Source organism: Alosa sapidissima, chromosome 17 (assembly GCF_018492685.1).
Source record: "Alosa sapidissima isolate fAloSap1 chromosome 17, fAloSap1.pri, whole genome shotgun sequence".
NCBI lineage: Eukaryota > Metazoa > Chordata > Actinopteri > Clupeiformes > Clupeidae > Alosa > Alosa sapidissima.
The window spans coordinates 15,302,168-15,313,705 of record NC_055973.1 but is presented as its reverse complement, the minus strand read 5'-3'; the positions used below and the strand labels follow the sequence as shown (position 1 = coordinate 15,313,705).

The following is an 11,538-nucleotide window of genomic DNA, read 5'->3' as shown; positions in this document are numbered from 1 at the left end:
AAATCAGTTTAGGCCCTGAAGCCATTTTTTAAACGTTATACTTTTGATCTGACCATGAAATCAAAAGCCTGGAAAACAACGTGTTACTTGTTTGTTTGTATCACACTCATAAACAAATAATGAAATAACAAGTAATTTTTTTTTTTTTTCGTTTTTGATTCTCAATTGAATATCAAATGAACGAATGATACACGGACCCCGTTTTGTATCATTTTCAGTTTTACTCATTATTCATTAAAAACCGGAGCTTGGAGGCTAAAACTTTATGGTCTTAAAATGTCTTAATAAAAAGGTCTTAAATTTGACTTACTGAAACCTGCATGAACCCTGTATTTAATATTTCACCAGGACATGACAATGACAAACTTAAGTACCATATTGTTTGAAAATGACAGCTTAGCTAACTCATGGGACATGCATTTGGATTCGATAGGCCTGCAACAACTGTAAATTATGGTAATGGATTATTGTAATGTAATTATTTAAATGAATTAATGACACAGCTTCTTAATTAAATAGCTCAGTCAACATTCATGTGAGCACTGTGGTCTGTGGTTTTGAACGCCCAGAAAACTGTTTTAGCCTAGTGTGACATAACATTACTTTAGAATCAGTAACCATAACCAAGGTGAATTGGCATTTTGATTTGGTCTCAGGGTGCTTTAGCCCTGAAAAGATTGAGAAACTCTGATCTAGTCTACCTCTCCAGGACATCTCACAGACATGTCAAGTACCTCTGGGATATGCAAAATACTCATGTGTATTGCTACATTGTAGAGGAGACAAAAATAAAGATTATTTTCTCTCCTTGTAGAACTATTAGATGTAACAACAAATAAGTATTGAATCTTGCAATACATAAAGGGTTTTGGGAAACAGTTCTGAAATATGTATGGTATGGTATGGCAAGTCAGGCTTGAAATACATTAAATAAAATTATGCAAGCAAAAACAGAGACACAATCTATTTTGCTTAATATAGTCTTGCAAACCATTTTTTATCCGTTTTCCTAAAACCACCCTCTGCTCACATGACCAATAAGCCACTCCCACTGCTGTGTTGTTCCACTTTACTAGAAACGAAAGTGATTTCTGCTTCCTGTCTCCACAAGTGGTTGTTTGTTCCAGCAGAATGGCAGAGGCTACTTTTTCAGTATCTCAGGATCAGTTCAGCTGTCCAATTTGTCTAGATCTGCTAAAGGATCCAGTCACTCTTCCCTGTGGACACAGTTTCTGTATGGACTGCATTACAGGCTGCTGGGATCAGGAAGAGCTGAAGGGAATCTACAGCTGCCCACAGTGCAGACAGACCTTCACTCCAAGGCCTGTTGTTGGCAAAAATACCATATTGGCTGATATGATAGAGATGTTCAAAAAGACAGCAATCAATTCTGTTTCCCTGTACCCAAACTATGCTCGACCTGGAGATGTGGAATGTGACGTCTGCGTTGGAAGAAAACGAAAGGCAGTCCAGTCCTGTCTGATGTGTCTGTCCTCTTATTGTGAAACTCACCTCAGAGTTCACAATGATCTCAACCCAGGGAAGAGACACAAAGTGGTTGATGCTGCTGGTAAACTAGAAGATCTGATCTGCTCTTGTCATGATAAACTACTGGAGGTCTTCTGCCGCACTGATCAGACATGCATATGTGTGCTGTGTGTTATGGATGAACACAAAGGACATGATACAGTTTCCGCTGCGGCAGAGAGAATGGAAAAACAGGTAAGAGAGTCCAGTAATCATTTCCTAGTTTGCTTATGACTACAATAAACAATAAGTAAAGCACATTGAAGGGCCTCTGTGTATGAAATGCACTTTAAAAATATCCGTTGCTTGCCTTGCCTTGCAATAAGCCAGGTAGTGATCTTTACCCCCTGGCTTATATTTGAAGAGAGTGTTTGTACAGTATGAACACCAAATACCTAATGTTACTAAAATGCAGTGAAGTAAGTACTTAAGTATGGGAGTATCTGTACTTTACTTGAGTTTTTATTGTTCTTCCTACTTTTACTTTTACTTCACAATTTTAAAATTGAATGTATACGTTTACTCCACTACATTTTTATTAGCAGTATAAGTAGAAAGTAGGCTAAAATAAAGTGAAAATGTCACAGCCATAGTTTCCATTCTCCATGTTAGAGTTTTGGGTAACACTTTATAATAACTACACACAATTCATCATTTATTAAGCATTTGCAAACAATTACTGGTTTGTTCATCATTTATAAAGTATTGTTCCTACATTAATTATCATCAGTAAGCATCTGTACACACAGTTATAAATGAAGAGTTTGGTTCCAAAACGCTATATCCATCATTTTAATGAATTTTCATGAATATATATTTTTTACATTTTGTTTTCCAAGTAACTTCAGTAGAAATGTAATTAGGTATTTGTTATTTGATTTATCTTTACTCAATCAAAACAACAAAACTGTTTGATTGATATTACTTGAAATATAAAATTAAATAGCATTATTTTTTTAATATTTATATAGCATTTTGGAACCAAACTCTTCAAATGGTTTGATCATAGTAAACAAGCCTATAAAAATGTGCTTATAAATTATTTGTAATACTTAATACATTATGCAATAATAATTTGTTGATGGAGTAATATTTATATTATTTAACAGTTGTTATTTTATGTACAAAATAATAATTAATCATATTTCAAAATTGGCCCTACTCAATTTAGGCTTAATACAACTCTTAGATCCAACATGGGCGAATTGATTTGAGGTGCAGGGGAGCTAGAAGTTCCAAAATGTGTGGATTCCAGTTAAAGTTGTCAGTTAGGCTAGGCTACTGTTTGCAGAGCCCATTATTAGACATTCTCTGGTTATAGCCTAATGAGGTAGCATAGCTGTTGAGTTTTAAAATAGATATCCGAAGATGGATTACAAAGGGGATTTCAAAAGGATCTTTATCATGTTTTCACATGAAAAATGCGGTTACACTTTACTTGATAGTGAAAACATAAGAGTGACATGACACTGTCATGAACGTGTCATAAACAAGTCATAAACGTTTATGACATAACGCTTCTGTTATTAAGTGACATTCGGTTTTTGTATTGGAACTATGATAAAGTTATTATCATAGAGGTTAAAATAGCATTGGGTTTTGTCGGTTCTTGTGCGTACTGTCGGCGATTTGTGTGCGTGTGTTTGATAGCACTACATCAATTGCTACAAATGTACGCTTCATAAAGGCCTGCGATATTAACGTTAATATTATATCGTCAACGGTTCGTACTAGTTGGGGTTCCTTTTAAGACATTTAATTAAGAGGTATGTTTATAGATTAGGCTACTTTTACTTAAGTCATTTTCTGATCAAATATCTGTAATTCTACTCAATTGTGGGTTTTGGATACTTTATACAACTCTGCTAAAATATCTCACAATATGTGGTGAGATAGCAAATGGATTAATGTTACCTCTTCACAGAAACAGTTGGAGGAGAGCTGCAGAAAAACCCAGCAGACAATCCATGAGAGACATAAGCACCTGGAGCAGATGAAAGAGGCCATTAAGTCTCTTAAGGTGAGTTCCAATCTGAGAGGTAGGGGCAGTCTGGAGGTTTCAAGGTGCCCAGAACACAATGTGGGCCCAGAGAGATTGGAAGTCCACTCAGGCATGCTATCTAAAGTTTTGATATTTAGGCTATTTATTCTAAGGGTACGTTCAGACTTGACTTCTTTTTCTGACAAGAGAAATTATTCAGTATTTTAAAAATCTGCCATAGTTTTTGTTCCAAAAAGCTCCGTAAGCGTTTTTTCCAAGGACTTTTTTGAAAACATAGTCTACTCCATAGGATTATAATTCAAAACGGACACTGGCAGCTGTGAAAAATATGCCTAGTCTGAACGTTCTAAGTGCACAATTTCAACACAGACCGCTGGCTTTCCCAACCTATAGGGCTAAAAACCATTTAAACCTTTATGCCAGTTATGAAACAGAGTGGCAATAGCACTGAAATGTCCTCTTGTATCTCCAAACAGCACTCTGCTCATGCAGCAGTGGAGGACAGTGAGAGGATGTTTACTGAAATGATCCGTTCCATTGAGAGAAAACGCTCTGAGGTGACCAAGCTGATTAGAGATCAGGAGAAGGCTGAAGTGAGTCGAGCTGAAGAACTCATGGAGAAACTGGAGAAGGAGATTGCTGAGCTGAAGAAGAAAGATGCTGAGCTGAAGCAGCTTTCACAAACAGAGGATCATACAAGCTTTCTCCGGGTAATCTTTCTGCAATGATGTGATGAAATGACACGTCATGTCAAAAATGTGTTTTCCTCACTTACCAACATGAACTTACAGACTGTGTCTCTTTACAGAGTTTTCAGTCTCTGTGTTCTTTGACTGACCCAGAGGATTCATCATCCAACATCAGTTTCTGTTCAGAAGTGTCATTTGAGAAAATGAAGGAACATTTGTCTCAGTTGAAAGATAAATGGGAAGATTTACTTAAGGATGGAGTAGACCAGATTTCTATCAAGGGTAAGGAATATGCAAGGAACATACACATTATATGACTCCACCTTCGTAGGTAAATTGTATTCTATGTTAGTGAAAACCAGTTTGATTACTGATCTCTTCTCTCTACAGCAAAAGTGATAAGAATATTACATCCCAGTGAGCTCTTGACCAGACAAGACTTCTTAACATGTAAGAATCATGCACATTACAGCTAGAAGACGCTGCAGCAGGGCTGTAACTACGGAGGTGTCATTGCAATATATTTCTGTATATCGAGAGAATGTGCGCTCATTTTACTAGATTGTGTGCACAATTTAGTAAATTGTGTGCTCATTATATTAAATTGTGATCTCATTTTATTACAGTATATTGTGCGCTCAATTTAGTAAACTGTGCACACATTTTACTAAATTCTGCGCTAACTTTTCAAAAATTAAAATGAGAGCACAATTTAGTAAAATGAGCACACTGTTTAGTAAAATGTGTGCACAGTAAATTGTGCTCACGATTTACTAAAATTAAGAGCACAATTTAGTAAAATGAGTGCACTATTTAGTAAAACCTGCACACGATTTGGTAAAATGAGTGCACGTTTTCTGGATATACACCAAAAAGTATCATGCAATGACCCCTCCAGTGTTCCGTAAGTAAATTAAAGTATAAATTAAATTTAGGAGTGAACTAGTCATACACATTTTTAGCTATTACATTGTGACAATCAATGACCACTAAAATTTTAGGTTCTAGAACAACATAGTACTGTTTTTTTAATAAAAAATAAATATGACAATCATTAACTCAATAACTGTTATTATACCTTTGCTTCCCCAGACCTGTGTCAACTCAGTCTAGATCCCAACACAGCAAATTCCAATCTTACTTTGTCTAATAATAATAAGGAAGTTACTTGTAAAAGTGAGATACCTTCATATCCTGACAATCCAGAGAGGTTTGACTATTGGCAACAGGTGCTGTGTAAAGAGGCTGTGACTGGAATATGCTACTGGGAAGTGGAGTGGAGCCTGAGAGTTTTTGTATCAGTATCCTACAAAACGATCTGCAGGAAAGGAAACGGGTTACAGGCTTGGTTTGGGTACAATATGCACTCTTGGAGTTTAGACTGCTCAACTAGTGCAAGCTCTGTCATACACAATGGAAAGGTGACTCAACTCAATGTTATTCCCAGCAGAAGAATTGGAGTGTATGTGGATCACAATGCTGGAATTCTGTCTTTTTACAGCATCTGCAGTGACAAAATGACCCTCCTGCACAAAGTCCAGACCATATTCACTCAGCCGCTCTATCCTGGTTTTTGGTTAAATCTTAACGAAAAAATAAACCTATGCCATTAGGTATGCCATTTTTTTTGGTTTGGATGTCAGGGGTAGAACATGATGAGCCTTTTCAGGGGTAGAACATGATGAGCCTTTTCCATCTACTTGTACCCAAAAATGCCATCAATATGCAGCTTCATTTCTGACCCTGACTTGCCTTCACGATAACCCGTCTCAGTCAACTGCATATTGATTCACTTCAAGCATGTATTTGTTGTCAAATAAAGCAGGGCTCTACACATAACATCGTAATTTTTAAGGATACATGTTCTTTGGTTGATTGGTTCATATACATGTTTATTCATTTTAATGATCTGATTCATTGTTCTGTATACCTGTCTAATGCATTCATTTCAAGGCAAATTGCAAATGCATAAATTGTCAAATCCATAAACTAAAGCCATCATGTGGCATGTGAGTGCATTGAACTGACCCATCAATGTTTATGCTTAGAATGTTGCTCATGGCATGGCATTAGGCATGAAAATAGTACATTTTACGATTTTTATTGGACAGTGTTTACATTGACTACATAGGCTACTGATAGCGCCAGTCTTACTTGTACTGATATCTTGCATTGCATACACCAGAGTGACATTACTTTGGCCAAGATCTACACTATCTGACTGCCCTTGTTATGTAAAGCAAATGATCAATGTTGCCATTTGAAGAATTTGCAGCTCTTGAAACTGGTCGTTCTTTTGAGTCCTCAGACCTTGATATTGTCAGATGTATAGTATATATTACATGGCAATTCATACCGCCATGTTCAGAGGAAAAGTCTAATCTGAGTTCTTGTCATTTGAGCGCATAACAAACAAAGCTCAACAACCTTTCCAAATGATTAGTGTAGACCTACGTAATATCAATCTTGGTTGTGCCTTGTTTTATGCTGAAAAGTGAAAATCAGTGACCATGAGGGTCACCCAGCAGATGGCAATATTTGTCAGCTTGTGTATTGCTCCTTTAAAGCAGCAGTTTTGTCTAGAAGTAACATAAAACTACATAAAAGACCAACTCCAACAATAAACTGATAAAAGCTTGTGTTGGTATGCTAAACTGCTGTATTTTGGTGTCATAGCTGGTGAAAATATATTGGGAAAGCATGTGTTACATTTTTACAGGGTGGTCAGACCTGAATCACAGCAGTACAGAGGGCTGTGTTTATCTGTCCTTTGTCCAAACATGACCATATATCCTAAAAATTATTTGAAGATGATACCAAACTAGTTGCCCATAAAAATGTATCACGTAAAAAGTGGCATATCATTGTATCCATGTGGATCATATACTGAGTGATAACAAGCATCTGTGAAGTTAACCAAGGTGGTTAGAGTATTGTGGATGGCAAAGGCCACAACACTGAACAGTGCCTGCATCAGCCATTTCCATTCATCTTTTGTTTTTTGTTTCATTTTGATTTTTAAAATCAAAATGACAGTGTGTAGCCACTTTGTCTTTGTTTTTTTCTTTTGTGGATTTTTTTTAGTTTTTTCCTTGTAAACCCATCCAGATGTTCACAATGTCATTCAAATTTCAGTATAAAATAATTGTCATAGTGCAAAAAAAATGCTTTTTGGATTACACTTGATAATGAACACTGACTTCAATAGATTATGTTTATTTGAAGATCAAAGGCCATTTAAATGAGGGAACATTCCAGGTACATTTAATTTGACATTCAAAGGAGCCTTATTGGTCACAGTTTTGGCCCACTTATCTAATTTCACAAACAGGCACCCAATACCATAGAGTTCCTTTGAAAAAGGTATATAAACTTCAATTAATCAACTACCACTAGATATTTATGCACAACTGGAAGCTATACATAAATCAGTTGTAGATTCTGTTTTTATTTGCATTTTACACAACGTCCCAACTTTTTCTGATTTGGGGTTGTATACAAGGATATTAATAACCGGGTTTCTCTGTGTTCATGTAAACACCAAATCCCCAATATGATCAAAACCGGGACAAGCCTAATAACTGGGATACTGAAGTGAATGTAAATGTAGTCATAGACCATAGGCCAGCATGTGTGGATTGATTTTTATTTTAAAGTAAAAACATATAAAAAAGAACAAAGTTCAGAGTTACATGCACAGTGTTGCTTTGTTTTCTGGGTGCATGTAAATACACTTTAGACTTTAATTGAATCATACACTCAGTTTACCACCTCAATCAATGGTCTTGCTCTAAAAACATGTTCACTATGAAAGACAATTTCTCTCAAGAATGGACCCGGAGTATGCATGATTAAAGCTGAGCGTGAGGAGATGCCTGGAGCGCTCGCTCTCTCTGTCTCTCCCTCCCTCCCTCTCTCTCTATCTCTATCCACTCATACTGGTTATCTGAAAAACATAGAATTCTCTCTTCCAATAAATTTGGGTGTCATAAACCAGATGGCTCTTGTAGACCATTTTCTTGCAAATTGGCGATCTCAAATAAGAATGTTATTACTGTATTTTCTATTTTGGCTTGAGAGCTTCTATGAAATAATGTCATAAGTTGGCTTATTTAATGAAAACTACTTTTGAATCATGTGGGACTGCATTTTCAGACAGTGTCATTGTGCAACCGACATAACTATGAAAGAGTGTTGATAGCATCTCTATTCATGAATACGAACTTTAGTGCATTAACATGTTTTGCAACATTACTTGTTAACAAGACTTACATGCACATACATTAGTGTTGTAACTTACAGTAGTCTATACAAGCCTCTGCTTAATGTTATAAAGTGTGAATCCACTTAAAAGACGGTGTCACACTAACACCACTCAGACACACCAGGTGTAAACAATTAAAGCCCATTTAACAGAATCTGCCTCTTAACTCATTTAACCATTTAAGAGACATAAAACACCAGTCTTGCAAATCAAAGACTGAGTTCTGTTTGTGGAAACAGTGTCCTGTTTATCACTGAGAAGTGTTCTCTGGGATTTTGCTATAAAAGAGCCCCATCCTATGCCTTATCACTGCACTTTGAAGTCCAGCTTCAACAGACAGATCGCCTACGTCCGTCCCAGCCTGTGAGTACCATGTTGCTGTTTAGACGTCAGTAGTTTTTGTGACAGTATTGGCCATAGAAGCATGTGTTATAGGGATATTAATGTCATATTCAATGTATGTATTGTCTATATTGTATTCTTTGCATATTACTAGTGTATTACTTCTCTGTATTTTTGATTCTCTGTTATTTTTATAAGTTGATCTTTTTGTTTTGGAAAACAATAGTTTTTGTGAAAGATCAATCCTATCCTGTCCTAAAGATAGGCCTGTCATATTTGTACTGGCCTTGCTAACACCAGGATCTGCCTGAGCAAATTCAATGTGTCTCATATTTGTCTGTTTCCCAGGCTATATTTGCACATAAAAAAAACAATGTGAAATAATGTGCTCTGTCTCACATTTTGTACATTGTAGAACCATGAGCAGAAACTATATGTCCAAGTATGATGAGCTCCGCAGGGGAGACTACCTTATGTCCAACAACCATGAGTGGAAGGCTGTGTTCCAGGTAGAATACTGTGTCTACAGACATAAGTGTCTTATGAACAAGAATGTAAAATCCGTATCTACCTTCAAACCAAACGCATGTGAAGGAGAAATGTACTATCCCCATAACATATCTCTCAAATGCTCTGTAGGAGGATGGCAACTTTGTCATCTACGGCTGGAAACCCATGTGGAGCTCGGACACGGCAGGCCAGAGGGATGCCCATCGCCTGTGCATGCAAGATGACTGCAACTTTGTGATGTACAAAAGGGACAACAAGATGATGTGGCAGACCAAAAGCCAGGCCTCCGGAGGCTTCAAGACTTGCCGCATGTGGCTGCGCAACGACGGTACCATGGTGGTGGAGAGGGACAGCGAGGAGGTGTGGTCCTCTGCCCAGTCCAAGGGCCACAAGTGAAGAGGGACCCTGGCGATGACACTTCCTCAGAGTGGTCAGGCCAAGGATACCAAGAATACCTACCATGTGCCTCCCCAGTGTCTGCAAGTCATTTCTTACTAGAATTCTTGTTGAATAAAACTTGCAAGGAAAATATATTCTGCCTGTCTTGAGTAGTTCTCTGTTCATTTTCAACTTAAGGCTTTCAGGGTTGTAATCAGAGAGATAGAGTAAGAATCGGGTGTTTTTGACATTACTATACAATTAACTATTTTGTTGATTTCAATTTATTCATATGCATATGCCGTTGGAGATTCTCCTATTACGTACATTTCAAATGCTCACTTGGATACAAACATGGACGGATTATGAGCCACTGGGCCCCTGGGCATAGATGGTTGGTAGCTAAGCTAGGGGGCTCAGGAGGCAGGTCCCCCATAAGATTTTTTTTTTTAAATAACCCCTTAATTGAAGACTTCTGGTGAGTTTTTTGGGAATAAATGGACAGATTGAGACGGATAACAAATATCACATAACCATAGACAGATTCAAGGAATGTTGCTGTGAAAAAAGATACCAATTACAAAGCATGATTATCACATATTAACCTATAGTATATGATTGAGGGGCACTATTAAGACATATTACATAACATAACCCATGCTATTTGACGGTGGGGTCCCATATCAAGGAAAGAGAACATAGTAGCAACTACACACAGAGGCTTGGGATTCAGGGCCCCTTGAGCCCTTGGGCCCCTGAGTAAGTTCAGCAATTCTTCCTTGGACCCTGGCTACAATATGTGATACACACAAAAGAATAAATTATGCAGTATTAGTAAATACTACTTGAAATAATGTATTCTCCCTTTTGTAGGGAGAGGTTATTTGGCATCACAACATATACTGTACCCTTTAACCCATATCTGTTGTAATCATCTCTAAATTATTTCTGACCACAAAGACCTTCAGATGTTAAATTCTAAAATGTCTATTTTTAGAGATGGCCAACATAAATCACTCAAACTCAGTCATTAGCCCTTGGCAGCTCTCCTACCACTATGGGATGGCCTTGCATCTGAGCTGGCATTCCCCCTGCCCACTTTACAACTGGGATTCCCATGGGTGCTGTCTGCCATAGCCAGATACAAGGCCTGTCTAGACGTCGCAATTGTCCTGCTGGTGTGGCCTGTGCCAAGGATAAATCTCATTAAAGATGAGAGGGATCGACGACAAGCTCAGTGATGTTCTTTTCACATTGAGGTCAAACAATAGTTTGTTGGCATGTCACAAGGGAAGAAAGGTAAGAGGGAGTAATATGTTGAGACATGTTGGCCAGTGATTGATTAATACAGGCAAAATGTTACCAGTCACATTTACGTCCAGAAAATACACCTCAACACAACATACTCAAAGTCAATGCAAAATTTCACAGTTGTCCAAATTATTTGCTCTGACTTTCGACAAATTCTAACTATATATCATGTATGTATTTCTTAACCAGAAGATACGCCTACTCACCACAAGGTGGCAGCAGAGCTGCTTAATTTGTCCACTGTAGAACACTTTAGGCCACTCTCTGGTTTGTCTGATCTTGTTACAGCACTTTATTAACACATCATAAGTCCATGCCATTCTTGCATAAAGCCATGCAAGTAACAGTAACAGTCCTTTGCTCAAGGAAAAAGTACACTGGGCTACTGTGCAAAAACACTTGAACACTTGATTCACTATACTGTATCCTTGTCTATTTGAGTTAATGTCAAATAGGCCTATCACCACATCAACAAACCATGACTGACTTTTAGGCCTATAGGTTTTCCTTCATGC

The 11,538-nt window shown here is 37.5% G+C and overlaps 2 protein-coding genes across 3 annotated transcripts; both read left to right on the top strand.

Moving 5' to 3' along the window:
- Positions 1 to 1,055: 1,055 nt before the first annotated feature.
- On the top strand, positions 1,056 to 7,824 carry LOC121688189 (E3 ubiquitin/ISG15 ligase TRIM25-like). Of its 2 annotated transcripts, XM_042067629.1 has the most exons (6): positions 1,063 to 1,722; positions 3,452 to 3,547; positions 4,006 to 4,239; positions 4,338 to 4,500; positions 4,609 to 4,668; positions 5,311 to 7,824. In XM_042067629.1, exons 1-6 carry the CDS (start codon positions 1,132 to 1,134, stop codon positions 5,829 to 5,831), a joined length of 1,665 nt encoding a protein of 554 aa, XP_041923563.1. In that variant the 5' UTR covers positions 1,063 to 1,131; the 3' UTR covers positions 5,832 to 7,824. The 2 variants fall into 2 exon arrangements, with proteins under 2 accessions (XP_041923564.1, XP_041923563.1); XM_042067630.1 differs by lacking the exon at positions 5,311 to 7,824 and having other exon boundaries at positions 1,056 to 1,722; positions 4,581 to 4,668.
- Positions 7,825 to 8,656: 832 nt separating this feature from the next.
- Positions 8,657 to 9,865, top strand: LOC121688199 (mannose-specific lectin-like). Its single transcript, XM_042067647.1, has 3 exons — positions 8,657 to 8,845; positions 9,240 to 9,333; positions 9,464 to 9,865. The coding sequence occupies exons 1-3, from the start codon at positions 8,781 to 8,783 to the stop codon at positions 9,728 to 9,730; spliced, it is 426 nt and encodes a 141-aa protein (XP_041923581.1). The 5' UTR covers positions 8,657 to 8,780; the 3' UTR covers positions 9,731 to 9,865.
- The last annotated feature ends 1,673 nt before the right edge of the window (positions 9,866 to 11,538 follow it).

Bases quoted from the DNA above. Each gene is read 5' to 3' on its own strand.
- LOC121688189 (XM_042067629.1), top strand. From the start codon at position 1,132: ATGGCAGAGGCTACTTTTTCAGTATCTCAGGATCAGTTCAGCTGTCCA. The intron at 4,240-4,337 runs GTAATCTTTCTG...GTCTCTTTACAG, and splicing joins ATCATACAAGCTTTCTCCGG to AGTTTTCAGTCTCTGTGTTC. The intron at 4,669-5,310 runs GTAAGAATCATG...TTGCTTCCCCAG, and splicing joins CAGACAAGACTTCTTAACAT to ACCTGTGTCAACTCAGTCTA.
- LOC121688199 (XM_042067647.1), top strand. From the start codon at position 8,781: ATGCCTTATCACTGCACTTTGAAGTCCAGCTTCAACAGACAGATCGCC. The intron at 8,846-9,239 runs GTGAGTACCATG...TGTACATTGTAG, and splicing joins GCCTACGTCCGTCCCAGCCT to AACCATGAGCAGAAACTATA. The intron at 9,334-9,463 runs GTAGAATACTGT...AATGCTCTGTAG, and splicing joins AGTGGAAGGCTGTGTTCCAG to GAGGATGGCAACTTTGTCAT.